The sequence below is a fragment of the Canis lupus genome, chromosome 13 (genome assembly GCF_011100685.1).
Source record: "Canis lupus familiaris isolate Mischka breed German Shepherd chromosome 13, alternate assembly UU_Cfam_GSD_1.0, whole genome shotgun sequence".
Classification (NCBI taxonomy): Eukaryota; Metazoa; Chordata; class Mammalia; order Carnivora; family Canidae; genus Canis; species Canis lupus.
Window position 1 is genome coordinate 8,889,157 of NC_049234.1, and position 19,375 is coordinate 8,908,531.

General features: G+C 36.1%; 1 protein-coding gene across 3 annotated transcripts in view; it reads right to left on the reverse strand.

The window, feature by feature from the left end:
- RSPO2 (R-spondin 2) overlaps positions 1-19,375 on the reverse strand; it is a 148,455-nt gene that overhangs the window by 66,149 nt on the left and 62,931 nt on the right. For 2 of the 3 annotated variants that reach the window (XM_038555332.1, XM_038555333.1), the window contains one exon: positions 5,498-5,686. In XM_038555332.1, coding sequence (XP_038411260.1) covers positions 5,498-5,686 — 189 coding nt within the window. Of the gene's footprint in view, positions 1-5,497; positions 5,687-6,922; positions 6,942-19,375 lie in introns of those variants that run through there. The other variant, XM_038555334.1, reaches the window with a different exon arrangement.

The window sequence follows — 19,375 nt, forward strand, 5'->3', positions numbered from 1 at the left end:
ACTGGGTTTAAAAACAAACAAAAAGACACACATGTGTTAGAATTAGAATCTCCGATCTCATCCTTGGCTCCGCTTCATATGTATGTCCTTGGGTAGGTTTCTGAATCTCTCTGAACTTGTCTTTTCAATCGTAAAATGTAAACATTTACCTACACATCCTCACATATAGCTCACAGTTGTCCAGATTTGATTAAAAACATTTTAAACACTCCTGTTAATTTTAAATACCTAGACCTTTTTCCAAATGCATCATTAAACTTCATCCAGAAATGGCAGACATTTCTAAAAGCACTCAAATTTGACATGTAGTAATTCTTTAAAAACACCTAAACACTGGTCTTGGAATTCACAAATTAAGGGATGGTTATATTTAATTGTGAGTTTTCTTACATGTTCAAAATTACTAGTTTTTAAATCTGTATCAGCTCAAAACATGTCAACATTCTCTTAGCCTAAAACATTCTTATGAAGTGCCAAAACAAGGCAGAATCATAAAATATAGAATAGCTAAAAACAAAAGTAGCAAATTCCCTGGATTCTGAACTTATTTGTTTACAAATGATTTTTAAAATACACTGTCTCTGGCAACAAAAGGATATGTATTATTTTCTTATACATAAAAAGTGAACTAGTTTCTCTTCCTGTCACTTCAGCACATTTCTAATCCTCCTCCTGGCAAATGAATAAAAACAAAACCTTGACTGATAGTAGCTAAGATGATACTTTATAGGTTACTGAGTGAACAAGCATTCTGTCCAAGGCTACTATGGGTAGCCTTGGGTCCCTATGTCCTCCTGTCTCTTCAGTGATCTTATTTCCTCAGCTGTCCCCCTTTTTCTCCACCTCATCCAGCTCTTTCCAAGTCTCCTTCCATCTTTATACACACTCACGCACACACAAAGATCTCCTAATCCAAGAGCCTTCTTGCTATCATTAGATATTTTTCAACCAGTGTAGCAATGAAGGAATAGAAGAGGACTATCTATAATAGTGATGGCTGCTTGCCTAAATCTCCATGTGCTTCCTCAAACCACAGCAGTTAGGATAGTGCTCCAACAGTAACAATGAACTACTCCCATTAAGGTCAACAGTTTTATTGTTTAAACAACTCAACTTTGATATTGACCACTTGCTACTTTTCAAGCCTTCCTACTTCTTTCTTCTAGGACATCAGTCTCTGGTTTTCTATTTTCCTGGTGATTCCCTCCACAGGCTGTCCTTTGCTTGCTGCTAAATGTCAACATTCTTCAGGCTTTAAACCCCAGGGCTCACCCCTTTACCCCCCTCAGTTGATATCCTCTTTTTCCCGCCAATGATTAAGATTAGAGCTCCCTTGAGAGCTTTGAATGCTTACATCTAACTGTTCATTAGGTACTTTCCCCAGGACATGTCATACCACCTTGAACTCAACATATCCCAAATGAACCATTCTCTACGATAATGGCCTTTCTCACCAGCACATATGCTATTCCTCCTATATTCTGTACCTAAATAAATTTTACTGCCTAGCTCCCAAGCCAAAATCATAAGAGTAATCTCAATTTCTCTCTTCACCTTTAGCCAACAAATTATCAAGTCCTCTTGATTCTTCCTCAATATCTCTCTCCATGTACTTGTTTCCACTATGACTACCTTCATTCATTCACTCAACAAATATTTGTTGAACCCCACTGTGTGTCAGATACTGTTCTGCATATCATGAGCCTGAAGGTAACATACCAAAATGCCTTTCCTCCCTCTTGGAGCTTACATTCTAATGGGAGAGGTAATAAGCAAAACATAAGCAAAATATACAGTACGTTAGTTACCCATAGTGTTAAGGAAAGAAGGGAGGGAAGGAGGGATAGGGGAGCAGGGTAGGAAAGGAAGGAGGGATAAAGAGGGAAGAAATGAGATATTGGGATAAAGAAAGTTAACATTTAAGACAGATTAGCCCGGGAAGGTCTGATGAGAAAACAGCCATTCTTGAGCACCTGGTGGGCTCAGTTAAGTATCAAGCCTTCTGGCTCAAGTCATGATCCCATAGTCCTGGGATGGAGCCTTGAATTAGGCTCCCTGCTCAGTGTGGAGTCTACTTCTCCCTCTCCTCCTCCCCACCCCTGATCCTGCTCTTGCACACACTCTCTCTCTCTCTCAGTGCCAAGTAAATCTTAAAAAAAAAAAAAAAAAAAAAAAAAAACACAACCTGGAAAATGTTTAGTTTATCTTAAGAAAATAAATCAGACAAATGTATAAAACTACATGTATGTAGTGAGAGACTATGAGGATATTCTTCATGTAACTGTTTATATTAATGAAAAACTAAAAACGAAGTTTAATAGGTAATGAAATATACTAGGATATATCCACTCAATGGGATGTATGCAGCCATATTTAATGACATTAACAAAATGTTCATAATCCTTTAAAACAAGTCACAAAACAGAACAAGGATACATTTTAAGGGGAGAAAGACATAAACATGCATAAAAACAAAAGGTTGAGAATAGAAGCCAAGATGATGTTAACTTTTGTTATCTTTGGGTGTTTTTTTTTTTTTTTTGCTTTTGCCTTTTAAGGCCTATCTGCTTTCTAGGCTTTCTACAAGAAATATTTATAACAATTTTAACAAAGGAATAAAGTGTTTTCATATGAATGAGTTTATCAATAAATGCGAAAAATAGGAGAAAAATATCACCTAACAGAATCAGAGATTATGGCAGTTCTTATTGTCCATTAGTGTATATATTTTTCATAGTATGCTTCAAATGGTTAATGAATTGGATTTTGCCAGCAAGTCTGATTTTATAAGCTCCATACCATATGTACCAACAAGCCAACCCTAGCCAACACTTCATAGAGCAAGTCTTCCTTCAGAAGGAGGATATTTGTTTTGCAGCTGAAATCTTACTCTAGTAATTAGAAAACAGATGAGCACGCTTCATTTCTAGGAATTTTTATAAAGCTACTGTTGCTTGAAGTATATTTTTCCCTCTATGATAGAGCAATAATCACCTATGTAAACAAAATGTGGATAGGATTTCAACTTCTAAATATGTGACAGCTTTTCCAATATAACTCCACCTCCTCACCTCTGAATAGAATACAAACAACAATGGAATATATGCAAAGTATGGGGGATAAAGCAAATAATCAGTATGAAAGTACCATGGCCATCCAAATTCCCATACTGAAAAATAAAATAATTTTCCACTTTCACTTTGATTCGCAGGAGTCTTAATAAGCCCTTCCCACTTATATAAGTAATGATTTCCTCTAGGTCAGTAAACTGCAACATCAATTGCATTCACTTACTATAAGTATATCCATAGCAAACCTGTTCTCACATGTAAATTCCCTTTCCAAGGCTGATTTACAGTCACTGCTCTCCTTTCTAAGGGGTAAACTCAGCCAAAATGTGCTTGTTAACCCTTGCCTGGATGTATCTCCAAAGACGACCCTTTGAAATGCTATGGAGTATTGCTGAGGTAGCTGTCCAAACCAATTTGCCTGGGACAGTCCTGGTTTACACTAGTGTCCCTGCATAGTTATTAATAGATTTGTCAATTCCTAGGGCTGAGTGACACATTACAGAGCCAGCCTACTGTCTATAAACAGGATATATAATGCTAGGCCTAGAACTTGGAATAACTGCCGGGAGCCACCTAACTTTATCTTCCTTGTGCGTGGATATGCACCAAATATTCATGGACTCCGATCCCGCACAACTCCTCCCCAACCAGTTAGTCTAAAGCAATCTAAATAGGAATCCATTTCAAGGTAAACCTATCCATCCATGGAAGTTTAAAAAAAAAAAAAAAAAAAAGCTATGGGAGACATTTACTAGGATAGCCCCCAAATCACACAACTTAACAAGGTACATCCTTGCAAAAATTAACCAGCCTGTTGATACATGTTTGGATTAATAATTACATAGGCAGAACTCCCAATAAACTTATGAACAAAAGTAGATCTGAATTTCCTCTGAGCCGATCTATTTCTATCTCTGCTAATGGCAAAATTATTCACCTTGCAACCTTAGGATCAAATTTGATTCTTTTCACTCTCTGAAATTAGTTACTAAGTCCCATTGATTCGGTTCTTTAAAGTTCTGGAATTCATTATCCACTAACCTTTCATCAGAACAGATTTCTAACTTGCAGTTGTTACAGGAGCCTTCCTCTACTTTCTATCCTTCTCCAATTTATCTCCCCACTGCTGCTACAATCATCCAGAACAAAACAACCTCCCCAGGCCTCCTCTGCTCAAAACCTGCAGGTAATATCCAGACTAGTTGGCCTGGTATTCAAAATCTTTATCAGTTCTCCATTCCAACCACTCTTCCTACTAAGCACATATGACTCAATGGTTCTCATTCAGGGATAGTACTGCTCCACAAGGAGGGTTTGAAAAAGTTTGGGGACATTCTTACTCATCACAGTGACTCATGGGCACAAAGGACATTCGTCAACAGGGACTGAGAATACTAAGTGTTCAGCAATGTAGATTAAGTTGCCTTGCCAAAATACCAATAGCATCCCAGATGAGACTTCTTGTTCCCAACCACGTTATTTTTAGACATGTGTGGCTCCTTCTTTCTAGAATCTATTAGTTCTTTCTCCTTCCAAAATAATATTGACCTTAGAGGATTCCATTCAAACTCTCCTCTTATCTAAAGACCTTGACTGATTTCATAGTCATATACACAGTAGTAATGGGAGAAACTTACTCCCGTAACGTACTGCTTGCCTGCTGACACAGCTTAGTGTACTGAATTAAGATTAAACTTCTTACCCATTTGTCATTTCACTCCATGTTATTTTTTCCTTATCCTCTATGCCCTAACATTTAAGCTCCTTAAATAAAGGGATGTTTCTGTGACATCTCACTTTTTTTAAACTCCAACTTCTACTGCTTACCTAGAAGTTGAGAATCATTCTATAAGTGATTTTTGGAATAAAAATCATTCCTGCATGCCTATGTACAGAATGCCACTACTTAATAACTTTTTTGTAGTTGTTAAACTTAGAACTCAGAATACTGAAGGTAAAATAAATATTTTAGTTATATCTTTTATCAGCAATGGTGCTTTACAGAACCTTAAATGTATTAGATTATAGATTAGACTAAACAAGGAATTACAAACTCAGATAAAAAAGGCAAAAGAAGCCATAGACACTGTAGTAAAGTGGAGAGAATGTTACCAAGATATTTAAATTCCTTGGAGATTTTGAGGGTGGGGGGGTGCTAAGTATGCTTTACAAAGATCTGCTAACAAGCTGTGTTTCAGATGATTGTTATGCAAATACTTAAATAATCTTAAAAAAAATAGTGTGTGTACAATATACTTCTAGACAAAAGATAAGGGTCTTTATCCTACCCACTCAAGTTTAAGCTTAGGCTATTTCTGTAGCATATTAAAAGTAAACCTTTTTTTTCGGTCCAAATTTTCAACTTAGCTTCCCCCACCCCCTAAGTTGCATTAACAGTAAATAGTATATAAAAGTCAACTGCTCACTTGCACATCTGTTCATATCTGGGGCTCGGTGTCCATAGTACCCAGATGGACAGGAATGCAGGCATTCTCCATACTGGCGCATGCCTTCTCTTCGAAGAAAGAAGAACAACTTCTGTTGACATCGGCTGCACCCATTGTCCTTTGAACAAGACAAACAACCCTTGCAAATGGGATTTGATACATAACTAGCTGTAAAAGAAAAACACAAAACACATGTTCAAACATAAATATGATCAAGACGTCTAGTCAATACAACTTGGTGAGAAGACAGGTGTCTCTTGTCCTTCTCGAATCACATAGAAATGTGCTAAAAACATTCTCCCCCCACCCCCACCCCCAAAAATAGATTAATTCACAACCAAACTTAGAAACAAAGGAAACTCAGGGTTAGAGCTGTTAGACCAGAGAGGCAGGCCTCATGGCAGGGTCTTGAATCCAGGCCAAGAAATATGCATATGAAGACCAGACACTTAGATCTCTTTATATAGACTGGAGTTGTGAGGGCTGTTTGGACGTAAAACAAGTACTAGAAGCCTTCACACCTCAATTTACCAGAGATGAGGATTTCAATCACAGATTAGGGCTGTAGGGTAGGTGAGCACTGTACAGAGAAAAATACAATCCATGAGCAACAAGAACCCCAAATCTGCAATACATCTAAGTATGGGATCCAAGTTCAAATTATCAGTGTAGAGTCAGTAAATCAAGAAGCTAACATTAAAAAAAAAAATTAATCCATGAAAACCTACAAAGAAAAAAATATGAAACCACCCTTAAGAAATTTTCTACAATTCTGAGACCTGGAACTTGTATGGAAAGCCACCCTCACATCAAAACAAACCAACAACCTGGACCAGCAAACCTCTATGAGGAAGAATCACCAGTCTCAGAGAGATGCCTCTCACACCTAAAGATTCAGAAATAACAGAACTATCTGAAAGTCTTTAAAATGATTATCTTCAGAATACTTGAAGAGATAAAAATTAAGATTAGAAGTCACAGGGGAAGAACTGATATCATATGACTGTGCATTAGAAAATGAAAATTCTAAAATAAAAAAATTCTATGGAAAAATCGAATAGTGTAAAAGAAAAATATTTAACCAGAAAAAAGTTTAAATAACTGTAGCACCAAACACAATAAAAATGAAAATGTGAAAAAGGTAAAAAGCCTGTAAAAAGAAAATGAAAAAGTTTTAATGCACAATTAGATGTTATAGAATTAAGAAATAGAGCATGAGTAAGACATAATATCCAAAGAGATTGTGACTAATCAGGTTCCAGATTGAAAGGGATGAATTCTTTAGATGAAAACTTCAGAGATCTGAGTAGATCAGTAAAAACAAGACTGCATCTGAACACAATGTATTTATAACGAAAGAATGAAGTCAAACCAGACAAACATAACCTAGAAAGGAATGTTTACCTCTAGGTAGACATTCAGGCATCTCATCAGCAATAATATACACTACCTTCAACCTGTTAAGGGAAAAGTATCAAACTATAACAATTCTATAAGCAATTAAATGATAGTTTAAGAATGACAGCAAAAGGGATGCTTGGGTGGCTCAACAGTTAAGTGTCTGCCTTCGACTCAGGGCATGATCCCGGAGTCCCAGGATCAAGTCCCACATTGGGCTCCCCGCATGGAGCCTGCTTCTCTTCCGCCTATGTCTCTGCCTCTCTCTCTCATGAATAAATAAAATCTTTAAAAAAGAAAAAAGAATGAGCTCAAAATAAAGCGAAGGAATTTATTAATCACTCGCCAAAAGAATAAATTGTGTACATTGGAGAAATTAGAATGGAACTCAGAAGGAAGTAAAACGTAATAATCAATAGTGACCAAATCAACTGATATGTTGGTGTGTCTATGAAAACTATCAATTTTTAAGAAGTAATGATCAATATCCACGGTTTAAAAATACATATTTTTAAAGGAGTTTATTTTTTAAAAGATTTTATTTATTTGACAGAGAGAGAGAGAGCGAGCATGCACACAAGCAGGGGGAGCAGTGAGCAGAGGGATAGGGATAAGCAGGCTCCCTGTTGAGCAGAGAGCCCAAAGTGGGACTTGATCCCGGGCCCCCAAGGCCATGACCTGAGCTGAAGGCAGACGCTTAACTGACTGAGCCACCCAGGTGCCCCAATAATAGATATTTTATATTTAACAGTAGTAACATGGAAGACTTGAGGAGGGAAAGCAAAGTTAAAGCATTCAAAGTTTCTAGATTTTGAATGAGGAAGACCAATATAAATTAAACCTCCTTAAGTTAAATGTACTTGTTTAAAACTCTCAGTAGCAACCACAAAAACAGGAATAGTTAACTGCTAAACCAGTGACAACCACAGATGTAGTAAGTGTACAAAATAGGGGGTTACAACCCAAATGTCTGTGACCAGGAGAATGGATAAATTGTGGTATATTTTAATGATAAAAAGAATTAGACGATGGACACATAACCAAACAGGAATGAACTTATATACACTATACTGAACAAAGGAAGCCAGACCAAAAAATGAAAATAGGGTATGTTCCGTATAATTCTATTTATATTGATGTCAAGGATACGATATGTGAAGCTAATCTGTGGTGACAGAAATTAGAACATAAAATGCCTTTGAGGGTTTGGGACTGACTGGAAAGGGGTGTGCAGGAACTTTTGGCAGGTGTATTTGTTTCCTAGGGCTGCCTTAACAAATTACCACAATGTGGTGGCTTACACACCAGGAATTCATTCTCTCAATTCTGTGGACTGAAGTCTGAAATCAAGATGTCCATAGGACCATGTTTCTTCTGAAGCTCCTAGAGAAGAAACCACCCCTCCTGGTGGCCCCAGATGCTCCTTGGCTTGTGGCAGCTTATCTCCCATTTGATTCCATCTTCTCTATGTATCTCTGTGTGTCCTTTCTGTCTCTGATAGAGACATGGTCTTTGGATAAGGGCCCACCTTAATCCAGTAGGATCTTCTATCTGTCCTTACCTTCATTTTATTTGCAAAGCCCCTATTTTCACATAAGGTCACATTCTGAGGCTCCAGGTGGACATGAATGAGAGCAGGGCTTGGGGGTGCGGACCCTATTTAACCCACTACAGGAGGCAATAGAATGTTCTAACCTTGATTGGATATTGGCTACACAAATGTATGTATTTTCAAAACTGTCCATTTTTTATAAGTAATGTGCATAATTTATAAGTAATTTGTATCAATTTTTTAAAAAATAGAACAGTGGATAGGAAGGCCATACACTAACTTCAGGGTAATGTAATTGTAATTACATCTCTTTCAAAGATTCTATACATTATGTTAAATGCTCACCTATAGGATATTCTTTACTTTTATGGTTTGTTTTAAGTAACAAAAATAATTCATTGGAGGGACAAAGTGGGAGACTACTAAGTGTTGAAATAGCATCTGAAAGTTGATATGTAAACTTTATAGGAGTGTGCTACATCTAATGATGAAAAGAGTAATTTAAGAGAAAAAAATACTGTTTCCAGCCCTGGTATAAAATTAAAATTGACATAATCTGACATCCCAACATAATTTCTTAAATGTGAAAAATTTAGTTATCCCTATTCCAAGCAAGATTATAAATCTAACAGGATGCATTATTCATTCACTCATTCATTTTATCACACTCACTTCAGTTTATCAGGTTCACTCAGAAGAAGAAAGAGAAGGAAAACTCACCAATTATTGAAACTTTTAGTTTTAATGCCATATCCTATTTGCCCTACATAAAATTTTGCATATAAAATTAACATCAAGCCCTAAGTATTCAGACTAGCAGCTATACAACAAAGTACACTGGATACCATGCCCTTCCTTATAATCATTCAACACTTGAATATTTACAGCTACTTGTAGCAGATCTAACCAGGTTTTAGTTCCACAGGATGCTCTCCCTGCTTCTCCTGGGTTACCACAGCCCTGACTTGATCTTATAGCTTCTCTTCTGGGGAGAACCCAAAACAGGAGTTTGGCTCCCTTTTCAAGAGGTAAAACAAAGAACTACCAAGTCAGTTAGAACCAGGAATCAGAACCAAGTTTGCCCTTTGAAATGGCCATTAAAAATTTGCTTCTTTCCACCTATACACCAGAATTTGTCCTATCAACTGTTCAACTGCTTGTATCTGCATACTGAATCCATTCCATGGACATTCTCTTGCTTGCAAAACTATTGATGCTTCCCACACAGTTTCTTATTTATTACCAAATATTCTAAAATCTGCAACTGGGGAGGAAAAAAGAATCAATACAGATGAAAAATTACTTCCTCAGATAGAATTCCTAATAAAATTTTAGGAGACTACTTTCTAGACATGTATATGTGTATGTAACATAATTTGTATTTTCCATAACTGAACATACTTGCCTTGTATCATAACTTGCTCAATTTCAGCCAAGTAGGGAACATCTCTTCATAGCAATGAAAAAGGCCAACATCACTCTCATTTATTTTTCGAAGTGTCAGTTCTAACTTCTGCCTCAATTTACCGCAATCACCCATTTAGTTATCCCCAAAAGTACTTTTTTGGAAGACCACAACCAGTTTTCTAATCCTTAATTCAAGACCTCATTCTCCATTTCTGGTCCTCACAATTCCTGTAACCTGGATCATTTCAGAAAGTTTTATTCCTCCTCTGGCTTCCATGATAATGTCTCCTCCTATACACTTAATCCCAATTCTGACTATTCTGATTTCCACTAATCCTCTCATAACTCAGACCCTTATTACTTCTAAGACCATTATAGTGCCCCAACCCCATACCCACCTCTTTTGTATTCTACACTCTGTTGTTGATTTTCCTGCTTTTATGTTCATTATAGGATTTCGGTTATACCTTATTCTGACACAGTAATATTGATTTATAAAGTCTTTTCACATAGCTAAATGAAAAGAAGTCTGTACTATTTATAATTTCTCCAGCTGCCTTCTAGTGGGATTCTATCCTGATATTATTATTGGTGTCCTGAGCAAGATGTAAGGAATAGGTAAGTTTCAAAAACTGGGATAGAGCTCAACCTTTCTGTTTAAGAAAGGGGTGAAAACTGGAGAGAGGGTAGGTAGGGGGCAAAAAGCTGGGTGAGAGGAACAGAACTGGAGTCCTCAGTAGCTGTATGATGGACAAAATGACTTTGGTGGGGGTGGTGCAGGGGGGCAGCAACTAGGGAAAACTCCTTTTTATTTTCATAAAGAACATTTTATGTTCTTAGACAACATAACCCACCTTAAGTACAAAGACACTATGGCATGATATTTGTAGAAGCAATCGATGACCCTTGTGAAAGAGGAAGGCTATTGAACTAGGAGCAACCAGGAGACTAAGACCAGGGCTGAGGTTGTTGGCTGGAGCTGCATCCAAGGGAGTCCCACACAGCAGAGCCGCCTGCAACATGTCTGCGAGCAGTGCGCTGGCTGCCTTCTGCTCTTCAATTTAACTATAGATTTAAAGAGGAATTATCTCAAGGTTATCCAAATCCCAAATTAGCTTTGCAAGTAAAGAGAGAATTTGGAAGATTTACATATGTAGCAGAATGGTTTTAAAAGGCTCTGTCATCACAAACAAAAGTTGAAGCTATACTTACTTTTAGTTCAAAAGTTAAACCAAGAGCTCTTTATCACCATAAATCACACTATATAGTAACAAGTATGGAGAAGAGAGAATTACAGAACTGAGACAATCAACATAAATTAAAGGCTTTTTGTTTTGTTTTTATGTATCAGAAGCTAACTTTCATCTTGACCATGAAGATTTTAGAGTCAACAAATTGTGCTCCACATTTTTTTAAAAAGATTTTCTTAAAATCATTAAAAGCTAGGCCTTATTTGCTTGAACCTTGACTGACAATAAAAATGAATCAGAGAATACTTATCTTAGTCCATATCGGATATCTTTATAACCCTACAAATGAGGAATTCTCTTAAAGCAGAAGTGATGAAAGCCACATCCAACCTAAGTGCTCTTCCCATCCCCCAATCTCCCTTAGCCATTAATAATGCTCCTCAATACTGAAGGACAAGGGCACATGTAATTTTTTTTTTTTGTAATTCAAAGCTTCATGTCCCAAACCTCAAATAGACTTTTAACTTTAATTAACCACTGTCCAGTGTCAACTATCCTAGTGCTCTCTACATTGTAAATCACTAACTTAATTCAACAAGAACTTCTTCGTCCATTATATGACTATACCAAGCTCAATATCTAAAGCCAGGCAAAAATAGACTTTTAGACATGACTACAGTAATTTATTTGGTCAGGATCTTAATAAGTTAAATGGCTCTGCCTATTGCTATGAGATTTAATTCAAGCATGCAGGTGAATAAACAGATCTTAATTCCCAGCTTTGATGACCATGTTTATTTGCTTTCTCTGTAAGCTTCAACTTTTCCAACTCTAAAGCCTGCTGAGATCCAGAGCCTCATCATTCCAACCAAAACACTTTTTCTAAATCTAGACCCACCCAAAATTCTAAAGATGAAATATATCACATAAAACATTAAAAATCTTCAAAAAGGTGTCAGGCAGTAGTATTAATACTAATCTACACATATCTCCTTGACAGGGAAAGGAGTATGTGGGTATAGAAAACAAGCAAAATTGTCAAGTAGAACCCAGATAAGAATACCAGTATTACTAACAAATATATAGAGAGTGAAAAACAGCATAAATATTATTTAATTCCAGTTATTTGTGCTCCACTTAAATTGCAAAGTAAGTCTGGTCTCTTATGAATCCTAGTATTTTAAGTTTGATCTTTTGTTAAATTAAATCCAGTTACTCACATTTTATCCCATAGTGTCTTTTATGTAGGTGTTGAAGGCCCATCTGTTTCTAATATACTCCTAACACTTTTCAAAAGTGTTCCCCTGTTTCAGGATTTAGTTCTTGCCAAGCAAGAAGAAATCTAAATTCCTTCTCGGTGAAGGCATCCATTCCTGACAAAAGGTACAAGTTTCTAATCTAAAATAACAGGACTGAACAATAGGCTGTTGGCCTCAGCCTCACTCCATATTTGCTGGTTAAATAAGTGTTCAAAATATTTTTTAAAGATAAACAATTATTATCAACTTCACTGATCAAATTTAAGGCACCAGTAACAAGAAACCTGCCTACTGTATTCTATCTATACTATCCAAGTTGGGCACAGATCCTCCCACTAGAGCTTGGCCACACTAGTATAAAAATCCTTTGATCTCAACATGTACTACCCAAACTCAAACTCAACTGAGCAATCAAGGTCATGAACTAAGGAACTACAAAAGATTTGACCAAAATGAAAAAGTACTATCTTAGGATACTTAGTTTTACCCTAAATTGTGAATATTTATAGAACATAGCATCATGGAACACATAATCTGTGATGTAAAGACAACAAATTTTAATATGCTAGATTATAATCGTGCCCCAGAAAAAAATGGATGTTAAAAATTAACAATTGTTAATAAAGCTTAAACAGAGCTAAATTTCTAAAGTGTCCACTTAACACGAATTTATTCTAGAAAAAAAATTGAGAAAAGGCAAACTTGCACCAAAAATCCCCAAATCCCACAATCTCTAGAATTAAACCCTATTTCTCAAAATCCTTTTGACCTAAGTTAATAGATAATATTTTTAAGTAAAAGGCTTAAGAAATTTAGCTTCTCAAAGTAGTACTAGCTTTGATAAATCCATAATTTGCTAAAAATTTGATATTTAATAATAATTCCATTTTATCCACCTAAAATAGGACAATTAGAAATGAAAGACTCAATAGGATCTTATCTCTATAATTCATCATAACATTTCTAAAAATTTATAAGACCCCCCCCATATGGAAATCATCTTTAGAAATGAATATTTTGATGACATTAAAAGTCTTAATTAGATGATCTTGCTTCTCTTAAAAAAGTATGTATCTCACCGTACAAAAATTCAAGCCTACCAGGAGATTTTAAAGTAAAGGAGAGAGAGAGGTAAATGGAGTCACAGATTTATATTAACAAAGTGCTAATAACTTGAGGGGAAAATTAAGAAAATGACCATGGTTATAGTCTCCTCATTACTCACCAGTACCGGTGCCACTTGAGCCATAATCCTCATAGATTCGCACCTCAGAAGCATATTTACCACCACAGTTAACTGTGGCCATAGTGTGGTTTGCTGAGTGGGAATTTTTTTTTTTTTTAAACACAGAGCAAGGAAGCAGAGAGCCTCTATGAGTCGTGTGTCATGCATACTTCAAGTGGGACAACTAAAATGTCACAGGGAAGCCCAGAATAGTCAGTAACTGCCATTTGAGAAAAGATGAACCAAGATATAGTTGCAAAATAAATGTGGAGCCTTACATGGATCTGTTTGAGAGCACAACAAACCTATCCAGAACTTCACAAGCCATAGACATCATTAACAGTTAAAACAGTCTGCCCAAAGTGGAGTGAACAACTCAGAACATAAGAATTGAAAAGAATTAAATGGGATTTAGAAATGCTCCAAAAACATGTTTCCAAAATGGTCATTAACACCTAAGGAAAAAAAAACAAGTCATAGATATGGAAAAAAGTGGCTGTGTATACATAGAACCAGATAAAATAAAATAAAATCATAAGCCCTCAATGCAGCATATACAATTCCCTAAATGATGAAGTGTTTCCCATAATTAACGCTCACTTTGGAAACCAGGTCTATAAGAATTATTCCTTTCCTTCCCCTAAAACTCAGACACAAAAATCCTAATCCTATACTAGGTGTTAATTCTGACAGATAAGTGCGGGGGATAGTACAATTAAGGATCAGCACACACTCATCCCAAAACTAAGCTACTGAAGTGGACAAATACGACCATCAGAATCCTAAGCTCTTCAGCTTCTACAACTGCTAACACCAAGAACTTTAATTAGTAGATGAAAATCAGAAAAATAGAAGATGGTTTGAGATTGCTCCTTTTTTCAAAGATACGTGTTTTTGAAATAAAGAATCATATGTTGTATAAAATAAGCCACCTGCTTGAGACTGTAAGATAGGATTGTTTTATGGAGTATGTTTTTGTCTCTAACACTAAAAGAGAAGCAAACTTAAAGTTAGAATGTGTGTGATCCTATAAGCCATTGCTAGAAATTGCTGTGTAGTACAGATTACTCATGCCAAGTGTTGGCTTGGGCTTTCACGACATACTTAAGCAACCCCATGGAAATGTTGACAGACTGTTGGTGCTAATGTTAACTCCAACATGAGCTCTAAATATATACATTTATGAAGATTGTGAAACCAACTCTTACAGGGCTTCATGTTTACATAAGAAGATAATCCAATTATTTAAAGAGAGAAAAACAAACTGCTCACAAACAGAGCCAGAATTTTATTCCATAAAGTACTTAAGTACATCTTACACTAACACTATTTCAAAATAGTTTTGCATACTTTATAAGTACTATAACATAAGTGCCATAGTATCTGACCTATCTAACTTCCTGTAGAAAAAGTCTCCCCTAATCTGACTAAACAAAAATTAAATTGTTTTTAAAAAGGGGAAGGAAGGGGTATAGGAGTCTATTCAATATATATTCCCATTCACATCATATATATATATATATATATATATATATATATATATATATATATATTATTCAACTATCCCCCATATACCACCTGCATGCTAGAATAGAAACTAGTTTGGTAACTCCTGCTTATTCCACTTTTAATTTAAAACAATAAGTGGAAAGCAAACTGGATGCTTATTTGGTGTCATAAACACAGCCCTCAAGAAGAATCTGTGTCATAACTACCCAGATTAAAGACTCCATGTGTTTTAGATGTGGAAACTTCCATGGGTCATACCACTGTGTTTTAAATTTAAGAATGAACACTATTAGTTACACTGTCCCAGAGAAAGGTTTCTTCAAACAAAGATAATAAAAATTTTTTAAGTTGAATTAATGAAAAACAAACTAAGAAACCCTTAGGGCTAACATTATTATGCAACAATTATTCAAGACTACACTGTGATGCAAAAAAAAAAAGTGAAAGCTTTATTATATTCAATAATTTTTAGGTCGCTCTTGGTAAAAATCACATACATGAACAAAAATCAGAATGACTCAACTACTAAACCTCCAGACCTACACAAGATACAGCTCTTGATTTTTATTTTTTTTATTTTTTTTAATTTATTTTTTATTGGTGTTCAATTTACTAACATACAGAATAACCCCCAGTGCCCGTCACCCATTCACTCCCACCCCCCGCCCTCCTCCCCTTCTACCACCCCTAGTTCGTTTCCCAGAGTTAGCAGGTCTTTACGTTCTGTCTCCCTTTCTGATATTTCCCACACATTTCTTCTCCCTTCCCTTTTATTCCCTTTCACTATTATTTATCAATGGTTTGCATTTAACATTTATCAACAGTTTATTTTAAACTGTCTTGTCAACATTCCTCACAACCATCTTTACCTTAGACCCAGTTTGAAATCTATCTGCTTCACCAACATTTCATTCTCAGAAAGTTCTGTCTATTCAGAACAAGAGGCAATGAAAACAAGGAAAGTCAAATGGGGTGGGGGCTGGGGGGAGAAAAAAATTGAACTCTGGAGAATACGGTATGTGACAAATTGCAGGCGACATGCTTTCATACTTTTTGAAAGTCATGCTTATTACTCATAATTAACTCAAATAGATCAGAGAATTTAAGAGACCTTTCCAAGATCATACAGTTTGTTGGTGACAAATTTGAATCCAGCTCCCTCAAAAGCCATGCTTTTTCTTTTCCCATTAAGAGATAGATGTACAGCACTTGGGAGACAAAACACACCCCAGCATGATTGAAACTGCGAGTTTTCCAAATTAGGCTGTCCCCTTGTCATCTGCTCACCGTGCTTCTGCTGGTTTTAGCTGCAGCAAAATAACCAAAGTTCCTTCTGATGATTAGTCACTAACAACACTATACTAATTCTTTCCTAACATAACTAGGAATATATTAAGTCTCATAAACCAACAAAATTAAGAGGTCATCCACAAAAACATTTCTGAGGAACACTGCTGAGACAGCAAAAAGGTAACTCGGGGAAATGGTGTTACAGGTTTCTTCTGGCAGAAGTTAAAGAGGATCTTCAGAATTGTAAATGGAAAGTATTTAATTGTTGGGGCATACAGCAAAAGGCCAGCACTTTTTCCACAGGGATCTCTACTTGCTTGACAAGTTCAAAGAAAACACACATAGACACACACATACACACACCCCTACCCAAACCATACAATTTCCTGCAAATGGGCCACTCCCCTCTGTCTTTGAAGACAGATGCAGTCCTGGCCAGGGGGCCTTTGAAGTAACAGCAGGCATACCTGTGTAATTAGAAAGGCTGGGGACGCCACTCAAATGATCAAAACTAAACTTTAAAGATGAGCTGAAGTGGGGAGATGTGCACTAACATTCTGAACAGAGGAGAAATCTGTTCTAGACAGATTTGGAGAGTAATGTGCCACTGTTCTCTGACCACAGTTCTCCATTTCCTCCAGGGCTTGGAAGCCAAAAGCAAATCACCTATTAATGGAAAACCATAAAGAGCATTTGGTCACTCTCAGAAAGTGGCCAAACTATGCCTACGTGTTTACAGACAAATGTATATATAACCACAGACATGGATATATACCTACATTCACATACGTATATACAAATGTATGCATATACTTTTTTTTTCTGAACCATCTGAGTACAAGTAGGAGACATTATGCTCTTTTATCTCTACATTTTCTCGGTGTTCAGTATGTATTTCCAAAAACAAGGACATTGTCTATATCAGCCATATTGAGACAATACTATTTTCTGATCCATAGTCTACAATTATTCCATAATGTCCTTTGTTTCTATTTTTCTCCTACACTAGAATCCCATCCAAGTTTATGCATTGCATTAGGTTGTCATCTCTTTAGTTTCCTTTAATCTGATCAGTTCCTCTTTCATGAGCTTGCATTTTGGAAGAGAATAGTCATTTATTTATAGAATGTTTATTTGAGTTTGTCTGATACCCCCTCACGATTGGCCACACATTCTTGGGATAACATATGAAGTGATTAACATCCTTTTTTGTGTGTTCTTTCTTGTGTGTGCCAAGCGGCACCTAATGAATTTGGTCACATTATTCGTGACATTAACCTTGATTCCTTGGTTAAGATGGTGTCTCCCAGGATTCTACATTGCAAAGTTACTATTTTCCTATCTTAGTAAGTAATTTCTGAAAAAAAAAATACAGTAACATCATATAAATATCCTGTTCATCATCACAATTCCACACACTAGTTATGGTATCCAGTTTTTATTCTTGCCCAAGTCAATTCTCATTCTGATGGCTCTCAAAAAATAATTTTCTAATTCCATCATTCCTTCTCCATTGATTAGGGGGCATTTCAGTGTTGCATAGGAGGAGCTTGCCCTTCTGCATTTGTTTGTCTGCTTGTTTACATCAGTAGAGAATCATGGATTTCATTCAGTGGATTATCATCTGATACTGTATTTAGTGTTCAACTTATTCTTCAAGGTGCTGTGGTTTCTAAGCTGTATTTTATATGCATGCCATGAAGTGTCTGGGGGTGAAGAGGAAAGATTTAATTTATCCTAGAAGAGCTAAGAAATAGGTGGTAATAGGAGCTAAGTGTTAAAAAGAAAGAAGTTTGCCCACTGGAGTTGGATATCCCAAAAATAGGGAGCAGTATATGCCAGATGCACAGGGTTGGGGAATGCAAGGGGAAAAAAATGTTTAATAGGTCTGATAAATCTTGGCTTATTTCATTGACAATATCTTTCAGCCAACAGCAAAAACAACAAAAGAAGCCACTCAGTACTTAAGTTGGATTCAAGGAAAAATGTGTAGAGAACACAAAAATGATGTTACCATGGAGTTTATAACAGTAGAACACAGAAACGGACTAGAAATATAATTGAAGACCTCAAGAATGTGTATTATTTTTAAGGTTGAAAGGATACAGGTTTGGATTTGCAGTCTATGTTTCTAAATTAGAATAAGTGTTAAGAGGATATTTTTCAAAATAAGAAATCTACTGGGGCATCTGGGTAGCTTAATCAGTTAAGCATCTGACTCTTGATTTCAGCTCTGGTCTTGATCTCATAGTCGTGAGTTCAAGCCCCACACTGAGCTCCATGCTGGGCATGGAGCTTACATAAATTCTACTTATGTAATCCCAAGGGGGAAAAATAAGTAACATTCTACAGAATTCAATATGGTTTTATAGCAAGTTCTCAGATTAATTCAAACATTTTAAGCAACATGTACAAAAGGGTACACTCAGGAAAAAAATAATCACAAGAGAAATGTGACGGCAGCTAAAGTTTCCTAAGGTTTATGGAATATTTTTAGAGCAAAATTAACAAAAAGGAAAAGTGAAACCCAACTATTAAGATACAGGTAATATTACATGAAAAAAATAAATTTTTATTTTCTGCTTTCATTTTTGTAATTGTTAAAAATGAAGACCTTCAAAGTGAAGGAAAATCAAGCATAGCTTTAAAAACTATTGAAATATAAGCAGGAAGATGCTAATGAATTATTTAATTATTGAGAAATTGATTCCTGGAAAAAAAAAAATGAAACAGGAGTGGTTTTTTTTGTTTTGTTTTGTTTTGTTTCTTTTGTTTTTTTTTTTTTTTTTTTTTTTGAGAAGAGAGAGAGAGAGAGAGAACACACACGGGCAGGAGGAGGAAGCAGAGTAAGTGGGAGATAGTATCTTAAACAGGCTCCCCACCCAGCACAGAGCCCAAAACGGGGTTCAGTCTCATGACGGAGATCATGACCTGACTCAAAAATCAAGAGTCAAACACTTAACCAACTGAGCTACCCAGACACCCCATGAAACAGGAATTTAAATATGAGATGGATCAATGTTTGAT